General features: G+C 39.9%; 1 protein-coding gene across 1 annotated transcript in view; it reads left to right on the top strand.

Annotated features, from left to right (window-relative positions):
- RAD51B (RAD51 paralog B) overlaps positions 1–17562 on the top strand; it is a 384812-nt gene that overhangs the window by 173253 nt on the left and 193997 nt on the right. Inside the window, exon 8 of the mRNA XM_058026352.1 lies at positions 9322–9418. Coding sequence (XP_057882335.1) covers positions 9322–9418 — 97 coding nt within the window. The remainder of the gene's footprint in view (positions 1–9321; positions 9419–17562) is intronic.

Below are 17562 nucleotides of genomic sequence, written 5' to 3' on the forward strand. Positions count from 1 at the left end.
TTGCTTCATATTCCTATTTAGTTGTTAGGAGTAAGCTAAACTAAGTATAGACAGGTATAAAAAAAAACTGATTAAAATAAACTCCAAATATGGAAAGAATTATAAATTCTGTATATTCTATAAATTATAAATTCTATATATATAAAGAATTATAAGTTCTAATTATAAATTCTATAATTTGCTAGCTACCTACTAGATAGTCTGAGGTGTTCTAGAGTGCTTGGGGGAGTATGACCCTTTCCAACTTTTAACTCTGTTCTTAAAATCAGGGTTTAGGAATAGTAGTAAACATTTCTGCTACCTTTAGTCAGTTTGCTAAGTGTCTGTGCATCTGTCTATACAAAAGGGGCAACAATACATTTATTCCACCAGAAGATAGTGAGGTTTAATGTCAAAAAATTAGTGTAGGTCTAGGTAAATTTGAAGTACTGGATGAAAGAGGATAGATGCATGGCAGAAGGTCTGAACACAGCAACTGGAAGGAAAGAGCCTTCAGTCTGTTTTCTTCTGCCAATGACAAGTGCCAATAAACTTAACTAGGTTTTTCATTGGGAAAACAGTGAGCATAAATTTTTACTTCCTTGCAGTCTTATGAAAGTGTAGATGTCTCCTCTCAATCTGGAACATGCCAGTGCAGAACTGAAATTCTGTATGACTTTGCTGGTTTTCCAGACAACCCAGTTTCTTCCCCATCCTTCAAAACAAAATAAATTCAACCAACCAAAAGTGCTGTTTGCAGAGAACAGCAAAGAGTCTAAGAGTGAACTGTGAGTTCATAATTTTATTTATTCTGTTGCAAGACAATTTGGCATTCATCAGAAAACTCCCTTTAAAGCAGTGGTGCTCACTGCTTTTAGAGTGCAGCAGGTTTGAATGTAAAACTTGAGAGGTACTTTGTGTTTCCTCAGCCAGTGTCAGAGCAGTCTCTTACTGCCACCTCTAGCTAGACACATGAGAAAGCTCAATTCAGAAAGCCATCATTAAGCAGGGGCTGGAGGGGAGGGTGGAGGAGAGGAGGATCTGCTGGGAACTGAGCAGGGAGCTCTGGGCCCCGGCCAGGACAGGGAGGCGGGTGGGCATCGCTCTGGGGGATGCACATCTCTGCAAACAGGTCTGTGCAGGCTGCTGGATGTGAAAGCCTTGCAGGCACACAAACCCTCTCCTGGGCAGGCACACAAACCCTTCTCCTCCTGGGCAGGCACACAAACCCTTCTCCTCCTGGGCAGGCACACAAACCCTTCTCCTCCTGGGCAGGCACACAAACCCTTCTCCTGGGCAGGCACACAAACCCTTCTCCTGGGCAGCTCAGCACGAGGGTGCTGTGGTGGGGATTTTGAGCATTACGTTTGTGTTGGCTGCATTCCTCGTTGACAGAGTAGGAAAGGCTAAAGACCTCAGGCTGTTGCTGGGTGGTAGCTATTTCAACTTGAAGGCCTGTAGCTGCCTGAGAACAACATGCTTTTGTTTTGCTTTGTTTCTTTTCTTTTTTTTTTTTTTTTTCTGGTGGAAGTTTTGATTCATTGTGATGCTTTTTAAGCAGCTGGCAGAGATGTGAATAGACACTTCTTCAAAAGGCTTATGGAATAGAATTGCATAACTTTGTACTTTTCCTATGCAAAGCAGAGTAAGTTTGATGTAAATACAGTGACTAGTGTCTGAAGGATACCTTGGCTTCTTCCAAGTCCTATTTATACCCCATGAAATCCAATAACGATAAAATCACCTCTGCTGCTATGAATTGTCTCACTGAGGGATGAAAGAGGAGAAGTTTGGGTAGTGATACCTTGGCAAAACAAGAGCTGCAAGTTCTCTCTCTCCTAAAAGCTCTAATAAGGTTGCAGCTAACCAACAATGTGTCCTGATCAACCGATCTCTAATCTTTTAAAAGGTGTAAGTGAGCCTTCCAGAGAATTGTGCTTTCTTGTTTCTGTGCTGTTCAATTGCTTTTATTGTTTTCCTCTGGATTCTGATGAAAATGGGTGCAGTTGAAATTCCTCTGAGGCAAGGCCAGCACTTGTAGGAGTGTACATTGCATATGGGATTAGGAAGTGGTTCTCAATAGGCTTCCAGTGGTTTATGTGTATATATCTGTTATTCAGGGAATTATGCCAAATTCTGGTAACATTGGTTGAGATGTGAATTCTAACAGCTCTTGGCTTTGCTTTCAGTCAGGGTAGCTGCTATGCTGTGACTGAAAATATCTGCCTGCTTCCCTCCAGCCTGTTCCTCTGTCATGTTACAGGCAAGATGGCTCTAATGGATACTTCATTTTCAGCTGATTTGGATTAGCAACAGTTGTTAAATGTGGGTATTCGTGTATTGCTCATGCCTGCAGTGAAGCAGCTTTGTGCTACCATCATTTTAGTAAAACATGTAAAGATACTTTTGAGTATCCTAGTTAGGCCTTGATTAAACACCAGAAGTGGTATTTGACTTGGCATATGGGAATTTCATGTATTAGAAAGTTTTTTACTTGTGATGTCTGGGCTTTATACGGTATTTGACATTATTTATAGTCTTCCCACAGAAACCTGAGCTGCTGGGGCTGCTGGCTGCTCAGCTCAGGAATACAAGACACTTAGTGGGATAAGTATTGGGTGGGTATGGTGATTTGCTTGGATTTGAGATGATAAACTGTTGGGTTTTTTCTTTTGTGTTTGGTTTGTGTGAACCAAAATAGTTTGCATTTTCTAAGAATGAAGGTATATATATATTTATATATACATTTAATCTCTTGTCATTATAATAGTTGTGATATAAATATGTTTAATCTGGTCCTGGAGCCCAGAGCTGTCTGACTGTGCAGAGGCTTTTCTCACACAAAGCCAGTCTCCTGTGAGGTGAGGCCCTGTGGAGCAGTAACTGGCTTCAAGTGCTGCTGTAGCTGTAGGTACTTGACATTCTCTCTTGAAAACTCACGTTTTGGTCAGGAGCTCTCGGTATTGCATTCAGACCTTTCTTTTTTACTGTTTGCAACTCCATGATTTCACCAAAAAAAGCTCAGTTTTAAGCATGTTTTATTCCTTGTGAGTGTTAAGTAGAAGTTCTGCTGAGGTCTTGCACAACTTTTGACAGCTTTTGTGTCAAATGGACACTGAGGCTGAAGAAAGTCTCCCCAAAGAAACAGAAGTTGAAGAAAAAGCTGATTTAGTGTGTAGCTTAGATGAAGTCCACAAGTACCCTGTTACTGTCACAGGTAGTGGTAATTTTGGATTCTTCCTTGAGCAGACTGATGCCAGTCTTGAGATCTTTAACAGGTTTTCAAGGAGAAGGCTGTTGCTCTCACAGTTGTTTGAATCATGATTTTTCACCCTACTTTTCTCACTGTTCCCTTTTGCTGTTTTCAGGCTTGCTGCCAGCCCCTTCTGACTTTGTGGTATTGCTTGGTGCAGTGTCCTTTATTGTTTTGAGCCATTACTTGAATACCTCATGAGAAGCTGTGTTCTTCAGGGAAAGGGAGGGAGGTGCCTTCTCAGGGATGGGAGCACAGATTGGCTGGGGATCAGTAAAACTTCCTTTCCTTCTCCTCCAGCATGCAGGGTCATCATCCCAGCCCCAGAGACTTGTCACTTGTGCTTGGTGCTCTCTAGTGACGTTTCTTGGGCACAGTGAAAACCACAAAATTCATGGGCTAATAAGGGTGGAGTAATGTGGGATTATTGCAAGTGTTCTTGTGCTTGCTCTCCCAGCTCAATAGGAAGCCTTTAATAAGAATTTTCCTAAATAGCGTTGCATGCGAAATGGGGATTTCTGCTTCGTTCTTTTAACAAACAGCCATTTCATGAAATAGTGTGGTTTTTTTGCCTTTTGGTACATTCCAGAAGACTTTCTACCTTTACTGGTTACTGATTGATAGTTCTGTGCTGAGCTCCCTTTAATTTTGCAATAAACTAACAAGGAGGCTGAGACCACAAGTTTACAGAAAACAGCTTATTTACTCAACTGGATTTACAAGGATGACAAAGTCAGGTTTTGTAATTTCAGTGTGGTCTAGGATGGGCAGGAGGAGTACTTGAAAAATTGTACTGTATAAATAACCAAACAAAATATAGTTTGCTTATTCTTCTGTGTGAAGTTCTTAGGCCAGCTCTCTCCCAGGACCTGCAGGGATTTTCTGCATATGCAGGAACTTTGCTATTCCAAATAAATGGGAATGTTGTGAGTTTAGGCACAAAAAGTAAGGGTTTTTTTTACTTTTCTAATATGCCTCCAAAAAAACTAGCATCTGCTGAAATCACATCAGTGGACGGTGACTCTGTTTTCACAACAACATATGAAGATTTAAATGGGATATTAACACTGTTGTTGACTTTTAGATTAAATCTTAGAAGTAATAATGACCTATCTGGAACCTGAGTGCTGTTTTCCTTTAGAAACCTTTGTGTCCATTTTTTTCCAGGTATTGGCACCTATAAAAAGTGAGAAGGTAATCAGAGGAGGAAGTTGTGGGGTTTTTCTAACATGTCTGAAATCAGGAAGTTGAAAAAGTGCTCCCGCTGTCTTATTGTGTTTATCTCTGGGTTTTCTAATTCTTCTTGCTGTCGTGACACTTCTAATTGTTATATGGGGTTTTTTTACTATCTGAGGTAGCTATGCTGCAGTAAAAATTACGAAGTAAAAGATTGGGAAATTGTGTAGTCCATCATTTGTGTGGTATTTTAAGTAGTAGACATTTTCCCAGAAAGGATTTTGAAATCTGAATCCGAGTGAATTTCCAAAGAGTCGGTAATTCTGCCAGAATTGGAAGGCTGAGGACTGTAAATTTTCACTTGTTAAATAGCTCTCTTAACCAATGGCAAGGGAATGGGCTGAAAGTTAAAGGCTGTGGTTCACTGAACTCCATGGGAGACTGCACTGAAGCATGTTTCTAGCGTTACTGAGCTGTCTAGCTGACTTTTTCCCCCTCTTTTAGTAGTGGAGAGTGTTTTTTATTCAGGCACAGTTGCTGACTAAAGAAGACCCACACCCTTTGTTCATTACAAAGTAGGAACAGAAGAGCAATAGCAAAGCTTCCTTACCTGCTGCACATGTCAGGACACAGTTGTGTATGTAGAGGTGTGATGGCTTTTTGTGAGTCTTAGTGGCAGTGAAAATATTTTGTCCCATTAGTTGATAATAGAAATAGGAGCTCCTCTTAAAATACTAGGTGTTTTTAAATATAATATCTTTTAAAATACTGTGTATTTCAGTATGATAACATCAAAATACCATGTAGCAATATTCTCACTGTTGAGTGTTCTGCTGGAAGTTAATAAACATGGGACTGGCTTTGAACCTCTTGAAAGGAAGCTGTGCTTGGCTGGTAAGCTGTCCAGTGTTTGTCCAAAGGGATCCCAACAGAGGCAAATTTTCCTTACCTACTTAGCCTGAGGTTCTGGCATGTCTCCTGTGCTAAACAGGTTAAATTAATGGCAGATCTACAATGAAGAGTTGAAGAAATGCCATTGCTAGTTCAATGCAAAGCACTCTCTAGTAAGTCTGCTTGGACTCTAATAAGCCCAGCTTGTTTCCAAGCACTTTAGCAGGTTGTTTTTCTCAAGTGTGGCCCCTATCAGACCAACCCAGACCTCCTTTTTGGTGGTTTGTAAGAAACAGCATTATTAACATCAAAACCAGCATGATGTCCTGTGCACCCATGTATGAAGCAATGTGTGAGACTCAGCTGATGCTGTCCATGCACAAATGTGATTCCTCACCAGAACTCACAGAGCTGTTTGGCACCAGATCTCCTTTGTCCACCTGGGCGTTCTCTCCATATCACCCACAAGTTTAACCATTCCCTCAAACACCTATTTGCAACTTTCTGAATACATCAAACCATTTCAAAGGATGGCAGAATGGAATGTACGCATGTCTTTCAGATTCACGAAGGAGAATTTGGGGAAAAATTAATAAAGTTTTTAAATGTGCCACTGGAGTCATGTGATACCAGTACTCAAGGCTTCGAGTTGAATGCCTGTAAGGACTGGTGACTGCTGAAAATGTATGGTCTTGTTTGAATGGCACTTTAACTGCCAAAGTAGTCATGACCAAAGTTTTGCTCATGGAAAAATAAAACTTGGCACTTTCCAGTAATGACATATGGTTGAAATTTTGAAGATAGATGTATCTATTCTGAGGAGCTTGCTGAATCTGGGTGCCTTTTTTTTTTTTTTCATAACTGTAGCAAAGGACCAGCTCTTTCCTTTTGTTAGTGACCCACAGCATGTTTGATTTAGTGAGAGTTTGGAGTACTCTGCGCACTCTCAAAGTGAGGTTCAAACTGTACTATGGGAGCTACAAAAAGATACATGAAAATACATATATATATATATATGATAATAAGAATACATGTACCTGATGAAAGAATTTTGCAGTAGGTGAGGCTGCAGAAGTGTGACAGGGAATTTGATGCCAAATTTAGTGCTTAGCTAACAGCCTTGTCTTGTGGCTGGACTTTTCTTATGGGAGAACTGTGTCTGTGTTGGTTCTGCAGGCTTGGAGAAATGAGGAATAATTTTCAATTAATTCCAAAATGAGTATTTTGTATCTGCATATGGCTTCATCTCAGAGGAAGTCTGCTTATTCAAGATAGTATTTACATGTGTATTTAAGCAAATTTGTAACTGTCAGTGAAGTCAGAGAACTCAGAATGTGCCTAATTTCCATCCTCAGAGCATGTCAGGGAGGAACATTTACTTAGGTAGGACTCTGCTTTTTTTAACTGATTTTTTAAAACAGTATAGCAGGGAATCTAGGATATTAGTATTGAATAGTTACTGAAGGATACATGAGAAATTGAAATCTAGGTTCAGAGGCATTGCTTGAGTTAAACATAAAAGGTGAAGAAGACTTTCAGTCTTAACAGCTAATAGTGCTGTGGAGTTCCTGGTTAAGGAGGAATCTGGAAGATTAAAAAAAAAAGCTGTTGCATTATTCTTGTTGTTCATTTTTTTTTTATTTTTTTGGTTTTTTTTGGAAGGCTTCACAGTTTCCTTTGAAGGAAAGCAATATGAAATATAGTGTGCTTAGGTATTTTTTTCTATTAAAAATGTTCCTTAATCATGGCAACATTTCTTTAAAATGTGCTGCATAAATAATAAAATACGTGATGGCACGGCACAAAGATTATCTTGGCATGAGTCTGAGGTGACTGAATCACTTAGAGAGCTTGATACTTGTTAATAATGTGATCATTGCAAAATGTGCCAATGAAAACTTCATACCTCACCAGTACGTGAGTATAAGTTTGTTAGTGTGTTCTGTTTCAGCACATTTTCTAATACTGGGTGCTATGGATATGTGAGTCTGTGCCTTTTGTGATACAGTGGAAACAAAGTGAGAATGGTTTCCAGAAGGAAAGGTCTCACATCCTTTCTTGTCCCTACTGACTGTTGGCTGACTATTCCTTCCATTTGCCTTGAACTGGTTTTGATGCCCATCCTATTAAAAGGATGAACTAGCTCACTAAAATGGAAGAGAAGTATCCTAGAAAGAAAAAAGGGAAAAATTACTTTTTTTTTTGAAATGGAATTAATTGAATTATCCTACCTTGTAATCTTTATGAACAAATCAGCCATCAGTGGCAGCCAGGAGTTGTGTGTACCAGACCCTTTGCTGTCTGCTTTTGGGTGCTTGTAGGTGCACACAGCAGCTCTGGGGGAAACAGCAGAGGGGTGTAATGTGTTTCACATGTGTTTGCTGTTAGCAATATTGCAAGTGGTACCTTAGCCAAGGTGTAGGACCAGGCAAGGCTGTCTTCTACCATGTCCATGTTCACTGCAGTGATCATAAATGCCCAGTCCCAAAAGGTTCATCCTGTGGTTGAGCTGTGCAGAGTGATCAAAGCCAGTTCAAGTTTGTTCAGAGCTTGTAGTCAATAGCAGATGAGCATGAAGGGGCATCATTATGGAGTTCTGAAGGTCTTGAACTCCTGTTGGGCAAGCAAAGATTTGACTTACGTGCTTCTCAATTTAGTGGTGTTGATACAGTCCATAAAGCTCTCAGGCACCATCATGCCTGTTTGCAGCACAGGGCTGGGTGGGCTTGTGAAGGTCACGTTCTCCATCACACTGCTGGCACCTCGTGTCGTGCTGCCTGGAGAAGACACAATACCCTGCAGCACCACCACTGCAGTCACAGCTTGCTGGTCTGACACTGCAGCACCACCACTGCAGTCACAGCTTGCTGGTCTGACACAGCTTGTGTGGAGTCTCACAATGGGAAAAGAAAGGGGACAGCGTGTCATGTCTTACTGCTGAAAGAATTACAAAGCAGGAAGAAGCCATGATCAGAGGGAAGGACGAGTAGTGGAGGGAATGGCAGAGAAAGTCCTCTTCCTTTTAGCAATGGTAATCTGTTAATTTATTCCAGTAAATTCCAGTGAAACTGCATTCAAGCAAGTATTGTGTAGGATTCCTTTCTGCCTCTCTCCTGTGTCAAATACATCTGAAAACAGGCCATTAATTTGTGAGAGAGTTTGGAGTTTGTCTGCTCTCAGTGCAAGTAGAAGAATCATTTTGGTTCTTTAAAAAAAATTAACTTTTAAAGTCTGTCAGTCAGCAAAGTGGAGACCAACTGTTATTGCAAAAAGTGCAGCTGCTTAGAGATCCAAAGCATTGCAAGATAACTCTGGCTGTAGCTACGTTCTTCTCTCTGTGGTGTTTGCACTGCTTGCATAATGTTTTCTGTTGCTAAAAACCAGTATGCATTGAAAGGTGCAAGAAGTTGTTCATCTCTTGTAGGCATGACTATTGCTCATGCTGTCAGAGGACAGCACAGTGGGAGCTATAGTTTTGTTTATCAGAATCTTGAGATCCTGAAAAGCACTAAAAAAATCCCCTTTTGTAAAGATAGCCCTGTAACATTTAGTGCTTTTGTGCTTCGGATCCATGGCAGTGTACCACTACCACACCTTCCTCCGTGGCACTGTGTTTCAGCCAAAGGAAGAAAGTGTGTGGAAATTACTTGGAAAATAGATTTTCTCTTTGACTATGAAGAAAATGGTGGGGTTTTGTAAGGAGCATCAAAATGTTCATGGAATATGAGCAAAAGATGAAGCTCTTCAGAGCAGTAGTTTCATTTAAGGTGCCTGTATGTATCAACATACTGTTGTGCAGTATTTCATCTTTTTAACAATATCCCTTTTCCTCCACTTCTTGCAATTGGCTCTTTCAGTTTCTGCAGATAGTTCAAAATGTTCTGAGTGTTGAATTTGCTAAAGATCGGAATACAGAGGGTCACCTTGATGCTATGCCTGGAGGATTCCAGTCCTGGGCTTCTCTCTGCCTTGCAGTGGCTATAACAATTCATCTCCATCCCCCTCTCCTTGTCTGTCTGCAGGTTATCTTGACGAATCAGATTACCACAGCGCTGAGCAGTGGCCCTGGGCTCCGGGCAGACCTGGTGTCTCCAGCTGATGATTTGTCCCTGTCTGAAGGTAAGGAATCCCTTCCATCAGAACTGAAACTCTACACGGCCACAAATCCACACTGTCACTTGCAGTCTTCTCTTGAAATGCAGGGGGCTAAGTGAGTCAATTTATCAAGTCTAACCTAACACAGTCTTGAAACAAAATTATTTTCCAGTTTCTCTGAAAATCTATTTACAATTAAAAAGAAAGTATGTGGAGTTGCTAAAAGGATCAGATACTTTCTAAAGGCTGGGAATATATTTTTGAGCCATGTCAGTTTCTCAGCCTTGTACTGTCACTCCCATGCATTTAAAGCATTATTTTGTCAGTCTTCTAAAGCTGCTACAAAAGGAAATACACAGGCTGGTGTGCGAATTTCATCTTATCTAATGGTTATCATAGATTCCAAGGAGAAACAACTGCTCGCAAAGGAGGGAAAGCAGATCTTCAGTCCTTTTCCTTGAATTACACTTGTTTGGTTTTCAAGTACAGTGCCTCAGACTGCATCTCTCTCTGTTGTGTGAATGTAATATGGGGATTTTTGTGATGCCATGTATTACTTCATATCTTCATGCCTTGTTTTCTGCACAGAATTAGAAAAAAAGCAGTTTTTTGAGTAATAGTGAGGACATAGTGTGCTGAGAAAAAAAGATAATTCTGAATCAAGGTTTACAAAGTAATATTATAATTTTGGTTTTCCCCACTTGCAAAGAATAGTCAGAGTACCCTCGTGAGGGCAGATGCAGAAAAATTTAGCATTCAGTTCATGCACAGACCCAAATGTATGGTGCACAGCAATGCTTTTCTTGCAAAGGCATGATAATTGCATGTAGACTTTCCACTTTGCATAACCTGGGTATTTCCCCTCTTTGTCTCCTTGCTGCACTTTCTGATGGTTCTGATCAGCTTCTCTGTGTTCTGATTGATCACACCATCGTCTCAAGCCTGTCTGACTTTACACAAGTACAGCTCAGGGCAAAAATAACTAAGCAGTGGTTAAGACTGACATTATTTCTGCAACTCATTTCAGTGGACAAGTGAAAGAGGTTGAAGGTAGATTTAGATGGAATGTTGGGGAGTAGCAAGTAACTTCAGTGCAATGCCTTAGCACTGATTTATGACTTTACTTCATAATTTTGTCAGTAGGAGTCTGGCTAATCATGGTCCATTAAATAATTTTTAAATTGTGCTTGTGGCTTTTATTGGTTCCACCCATTGCCAAAGTATCTCTGAAGTACATGTCTCAAATACTGCTCCCATCCTCTGGCAGAAAGATTTGATATTTGGTAACTAGATTTGGAAGGTGAAGGCATAATTTTTCACCTTTATAATTTTCTTCTTGGCACAAAGTTGTTGTGCCTTGTCTTATTAAATTGTCTTGATCACAGTGCTCGTGCTTCTCCTTGCCCGTTAGAATTGCTATGGATGAGCTTCCCCTGGAAAGAAAGCACAGCTGACTCTGATGTGGGAATAATAACAAAATATGTTTTCAGTAAAACATATTTTTTCCTGTGGCTAAAATATTTGAAGATACTTAGGAAAAACACATGAAATAGTTGAAATGTTTCTGAATTTCCCAGCACATATAAAAGATTCTCAGTGCTGCGTACGAGCCATACTTCCAGAATATTCTAGAATCAGGGCTACTCAAGAGATGGCATAATGATTTTTCTAGCAGTTACAGGTTTTTAATGAATCTATTATGTTGTGCCTAAACTACCACCACTGCTTTTTACCTTTTAGCTTAAGAATGAGTTATATATGAGAAAATATATTGGTGCTCTGTGTTTTATTCCTTTGTTGCTCTCATTCCTTGTTTTTAATTAAGGATCTGAAGTAGCAAAATGTGTCAGCATCATGCTTGTTGAAAATGGACATGTTTGTTTTGCCACAGGACAAGAATAGTACAGACATCAACAGTGCAGGCTCCTTTGGAAAGTCAAGTTTTATCAAGGGGTGTAGGGCTGATAAGCTCCTTTCCTTCTCTTCTTTCCCTCCTTTCTTGATTAACATTGATATGGCATTTACTTCTTGTGTTGTGTCATGGACGAACACAGTGCATCTCCACACCACAGGCTTTTCTCCCTCTATCTTTACTGTTTGGAAAAAGGATGCTTCTGGATTTCCATTTTTCATCCCTTTTAACCCCTACTGGCTATCTGTGAAATTTCAGGCTCATTCAACATCTGATTTCCATGTTTATCTTCCTATCAAAAGACACAGGTGTGGCCAGTGTGTTTTGGTTGGTTTTTTTAACATCACGGTGTTGACCTGTTCTGAGAAAGTTCCCCCTTAATGTATTTGGTTGTTAGCTCTTGAGCAGCCTGAAAGCAGCAACAAACTTCTGTTAGTCTTTTGTACTTTCAGAATCCTAAATTAATTTGTCTTCTAGAGTTAGTAAGATAGTGATAATACTTACTACTCCTTTACATTTGTAGAGTCTACAGGAAAGAGTAGTTAGGTTAGTAGTTAGCCCAAGTGCACAGAGTATATGTTGCAGAGTCAAGGATAAGAGGCCAGATTTGTGACTGGGTTCTTACCTCATTGTTCCATGTCACTCATCACCAACTAAAGCTGAATTTGAACCAGTGACCTAGATGTGAAAGGACCCATAACACATTATTAGTCCTGTAAGCAACTCAGACTGCTTGGTTTGTATATGTCCAATATGTTGTTTTAATCCTATCTGAAATCAGAGTCCCTTCACTATAAATAGTTTGCTAAAAGGATAATCTTTCTTAGATGAAAATTTCAAACTAAATGTGCTGTTAGAAAGAAGTGGAATGTTATAGTGTCCTCTTTTTTTGCTTCTGATCGTGCTTGGGAATTGCTTGGCTTATGTGTTAGATTAGGCAAGAAACCAAGGAAGCTGTTCATCTGATGTGTGACAGGAAGTTAATCTGATGAACAGGCTGAAAGGACATTGTCAAGCTGTTTCAGGTTCAGAGTTTGTCATCTGTAAAGCTGTAACCTAGTGCATGAAAACTTGTGTCCTAAAAATACGTTAGATTTTTATGAGAATGTTATTGGATTTATAAAAGCAGTGCTGGCTGTAAAATCCCACTACTTATGTGGCTATGTAAGAATTCATGAACTGTTTGTTGGTATTTCTTATAGGAAATGGTTATGTCCAGCTAAATTCCCAGACCTGTGCATACTTCTGCTTCCAGATAGACAAAAAAATGCATAGTTTGCCACAAATAAAGTGATAAATACAATGCCAAAGTTTCTCTACTTATAGTCTGAGTCCTTGCATTCATTTGGCCTTTACATGGTTGTCAGATTATCAACTGAAGGAGTTAGGACCAATAATATTTTTCTCTAGCTCTTAAATCCTCAGGCATCTGAGGATGTCGCTCCTGTCACTTCTTCCCTAGGAACCAAAGTCAGTTTTTGCTCCACCATTTTTACACAGCCATCTCTCAAACTCTGTCACCAGTGGGGATAGTCTGGAGGATGATGGTGGATGTTGCTGTTTCACTCCCATTCTTGCTTTGTGGAATAGTCTCTGTTTAGTTCTTCCAGTCAAAGACAACTTGGAGAAGCCTAAGGTTGTTTTTCATGGCTGAGGTGGTCAGACAAGCCCAGGAATAGCCTAAAAACTAATGATTTATCATTTAAATATATAAAAATAGCTCTTACCCAATTAAAGTAATATCTTATTTAAAAAAAAAAGGTTCAAGCTGCATTAGGCTTCATGAATGGTAGAAATATTTTGTATGACTGGCAATGGGTCTTTTAAAACAAGGTGTCTGTGACTCTGCTATTTTTGTGAAATTCACATGACTAAATTTTACCTAATATACAAAGTCTTTAGAAACTAATTCTAAGCCTGTGTATTTTAGCGCTGGGGGAATTTGTGTTTCATTTGTGTGCTGCAAAGAGATGGGACAAGATGACCTACTTGAGGCTCCTTCTAATCCACCAGTGCCTATGCTATTAATGTATTTGCCAGCTGCAAGCTCCAACTTCCTCTAGCAGACATCAAAGCCAAACTCCATCTTTCGTGGAAAAAATTCAGGGATGTGCTGGTATGAGCAAGAGCAGTATCCCTCTCCCACCCTGCCAAAGTGTCAAGGAATGCTGTCTTGTGCTTCTTCAGTCTCAGCTAGTGCTTTCAAATACTTGTTTGAAAAAGTCAGAATTATTTTGTGTTTAAAATTGTCTCTAAACTTGCACTAGATCTGGGGAGGCCAGTGTTCAGTCTTCTGCCATTTGTGTTCATCAAGTGGTTTGTCATAGCATTGTATATTTTTAGTGCACTGTGTGAGCAATGAGTTTAGTCTGACCTTTTCATCTTTGTTGCTCTGATCTTGAATTCTTTTAAGCTGTTGAGCAGAAGTAGGCTTTTGTGTTGTAGAAACTGGAGAACACTAAGCTACCATAATATCTCCCACCCACAGGATTTTCCTACTTTCATTTAGAAGTGGAAGGTTTGAAGCTGGGATCTTCAGCTTCTCTTCCTTGCTTTGCCCTTGATCTCTTGACATATTGTGGTTAAATTGTTTTATTCTTCCAGCCTCAGTTTACCTTTGTTAAAATTTGGGGCTTTCTTTTTCTTCTGCAACTTTTTTTCCTTAATATTTCAAGTATTATTATTTTCCTTATTATATCACTGTTTCTGTGGGGAAAATAATGAATTGTCCTTCTCTTCACCTAAGATCAGTTCTGTAGTTCATTACTTCTCTCCTTTCAAATCTCCTTTTTTCAGTCCTGGTGCCAAACGGAGTGAAAAAACTGAAAAATTATCAAGTGAACTGAGAAGCCCCCAGAGATCAGAGGCTGTTGGTTGGTTTAGATTTGTTTATTTGTTGATTTATGTATATACTTAATGCTTAGAGTTGGACCCACAGATGACTTAATTAAAATAAAAAAGTATATTCGTCCCTGTTTTGCAGGAACCATGAGTTTATGAGTCAAGTTGCTGTTAAATAAGTTTCTAAAATACTTCCTTTGTGTAGTTTTAAAGCTAATGCAGAATACTTCATGTCCTTGTGAAGTTCTCCAGAATGATGCATTGGAAAGTATTATAAGAGTTTGGCATGTTTTTGGCCTTTAGTATTTTAGTGCATGGGAGCGCAATAATGAAACAGCTGGAGTTGTTTCTTTTTAATTCTTTATTTTGTTGCTGGATTTCATGTCTCAGTTGCATTTTTAAGAATCTGCTCCAGCAGAGACCCTATAATACTCTTCACCAGCTAACAGTTCCGTGGGAAGCTTTTTATTCCTTCAGTCTGTTCTGTCTTTGAGTCACTACTTCAGTTTTCATTAAAAACATTGTTAGCTGTATGTACTCTTGAAGGTGAGGAGCTCATGTTCCTTAACCTGCTGGAAGCCAACATAGTGCATCCACTTCAGGACAGGTAAACAGGGTGCACCAAAAAGAGGAGCAACCTTGATAGAACTCATTAATACATGTTGTAGGAAAAAACAAGCCTTCTCAAAATAGGATTTCATTCTTGTGCCTGCTGTGTATTCGCATTTCTTGCAAGTGTGTGCTCTTAACAGTTGTGGAGTTTGCACTCTTGTGCTTCCGTGGAAGGAAGAGAGTCCCTCTGGCTGTAGAGAGCAGCACAAGGACGTGCACCATCAGTACAGGGCCTGGAAGGAATGATATTAACCATTAGGGGAAATGATACCCTGCTTTTTTCTGCAGGAGGCAGGGTTGTGGTGGTGTGGAGCAGTTAGATTTCACGATAACGGCTGCCATGTTTGCCTGTACTAATTTTGACGCTATATTTCACCAAGTGGGAAGTAGTGACATAATAACATCCAGCCAAATTTTAACGGCTTTTAAATCAAAAGATAAATCTCTCAGTAAAACAGTGTCAGAGAGGCTGTATTTGTCTGTGGAAGTCCCAACTTGAATGACATATGCATAATCACTTGATCTAGACTACAGAAAGGTTGAAAGCTGTCAGCAGGAGCATTCAAAGACCTCTATATATCAGTTTAAGAGAATCTCCATTCCTCACATCCTAATTGCCCCAATGAGAGCATACAAAGTTTTACCGCTTTGTTGTGGTTTCTTTCTGAAGATGTGATGTGACTTAGAATCATTAATCAACAATTTGTAATCCAAAAACCCTTCAGGTACGTTTGCTGGGAATCATTCATCTATATAATGAGAAGCACAATAACAGAAGTGATTACAGTCATAGTTGAGTGGTTAGAAGTTGCTGCCTCTCAGCTGCTGTGTGTCTTAGCTCCACTGAGGAAAAAGTGCAACTGAGTATGTGCTACACCTTCCAGTGCAGAGCAGGATGGGCTTCCATGAATCCTGGTGCACCCTTAGCTTACTCCTGTGTTCCTGTAACTGCATTAAGCTTGAGATCATGCATGGGTCAGTCACTGAATTTCAGTTGATGGCATGTAGGTGTAAAGTACTGTAAGAATTTACAGCTGATCATTTCTTTATGCCATAAAATATTTAAAAGTAAGATTAATTCATATTTCAGTGTGGGTGAATACAGAATTTTTTACTGTGGTCCTGCAAATCAGTGGTTTAAGTCAGAAACATGAGGCCTGGCTTAGTTCAAATTCCTTCTGTGGCCCTACAACGTTGCACCTCAGTGTTGGTTGACCTTATCCTTCAAATTACATTGTAAAAAAATTAATTCAAGGGTAAGAAAAGCTAAATACCACTTGCCCCTGTGCACAATGACCAATCAAATTCTGTTTTAACTCGCTGGGTGTTATCCTTAAATCTGTACAGAAGCTGGGGACAAAATATTGAGCAATCTGTAGCATTCTGTCCCATTTCTTCTGGAGTTTTATGGTATCATCATTGGATCTTCTGATGGAGCTGGAAGGCACTAGAAGGATTTTGATACACAGGAAAAAATCACTATAGGAATTACATTTGGCATGCAGCATTACATGAGACATATGGGTCACCTGCAGAACTTGAAGCAGTTAAGAGTGATCCGAGGTGCAAATGCTACACCAAAAGGGAAGGTGAGGGGACAGAGGATAATTTTAGAGTCTCATGCCTATATTCTAGCAGCAGTTCCAGCTGGGTTTCCTCTGGGTTTACTGCAGGATGTTTGAAAAAAGCGGCTCCTTGTTAATCTCAGGCAGTTTGTATGATTGATGATTCCCCTTAATCGTAAAAAGAGCACATTGGTGTTTCTGCTTAATTTGCGTCTATTTCCTGCTTTATTATTGCAATAATAATTTATTGTCTTAAATGATGGAAGTTTATAACCTGTTAGCCTTTTTTGGAGGTTGAAGCTGAGTGCTTTGTCATGTGAATTAAATTCTTCCCAGTGACAGTCTGCTCCTAAAATATTACATTGAAACCCAAACAACACAACAATAAAAGACAGTATACAGTTGGTGCATTATTTCTTAATTTAATCAAAATAGAGAGCATGAGCAGATTTTGTATGCTTCACATGAACAAGATTAATCTAGTCTGGATTCTACTAGTCTTCTTATAGTATCAGTTACATTAAAAAATAACAAAAATAGCATTCAGAGGGAGAGCAACCCAAGTGGTCACAGTGCAGTACAGGAAGATGGGTGAAGAAATGGTAGAAAGAGAAAATGCCCAGAGCTTAACGGAAAATTATGTTTTTACGAATTTCTGCTGTCCTAAAATGTCCTGCTGTTGCTCCAGTCCCTCAGGCAACCTACAGAATCTTCCTGCATGAGCTGATGCCTAACTAGCACCAGGAAGGGTAGAAAAGACAATGGCTCAAGTATGAATAGCTGCACTGTTAACAATGGAAAATTTGTCACAAAGAAAGCAAACCAGATGTTACTACTGGGTATGCAGCCATGATTCTTAGGGAGCAATTTGAGCCAGCCTGATACCTGGCAGGGGAGTCCTTGTTTCAGGCTGGCACACGGATATGCAAGGCAGTAATCTGGGCACGTTTTAGCTGAATATCCGGAAGTTGTTTTTGAGTGCAAAATCTGTTAGGCCAGCTGTTCCCAAATGGTTTGGGTTTGTGCCTCTGTTTTTGGTGGTGAACTCACCCCAGCCAAGCTTGCGGCCCCAAAGACTAACACAAACAATCACATCTCTGTCAGGCTGTGACCCTGCTGGAGGTTACAACCCCGGCGTTGGGAATTGCTGGGGCAGACTGTCAGATAGCCCTGCTGGGCGAGCGCTGATACGCCCCATCCAGGCCAGGATCATCACAACAAATGCCTTCAGATCTCAC

Source organism: Melospiza georgiana, chromosome 6 (genome assembly GCF_028018845.1).
Source record: "Melospiza georgiana isolate bMelGeo1 chromosome 6, bMelGeo1.pri, whole genome shotgun sequence".
Taxonomy (NCBI): Eukaryota; Metazoa; Chordata; class Aves; order Passeriformes; family Passerellidae; genus Melospiza; species Melospiza georgiana.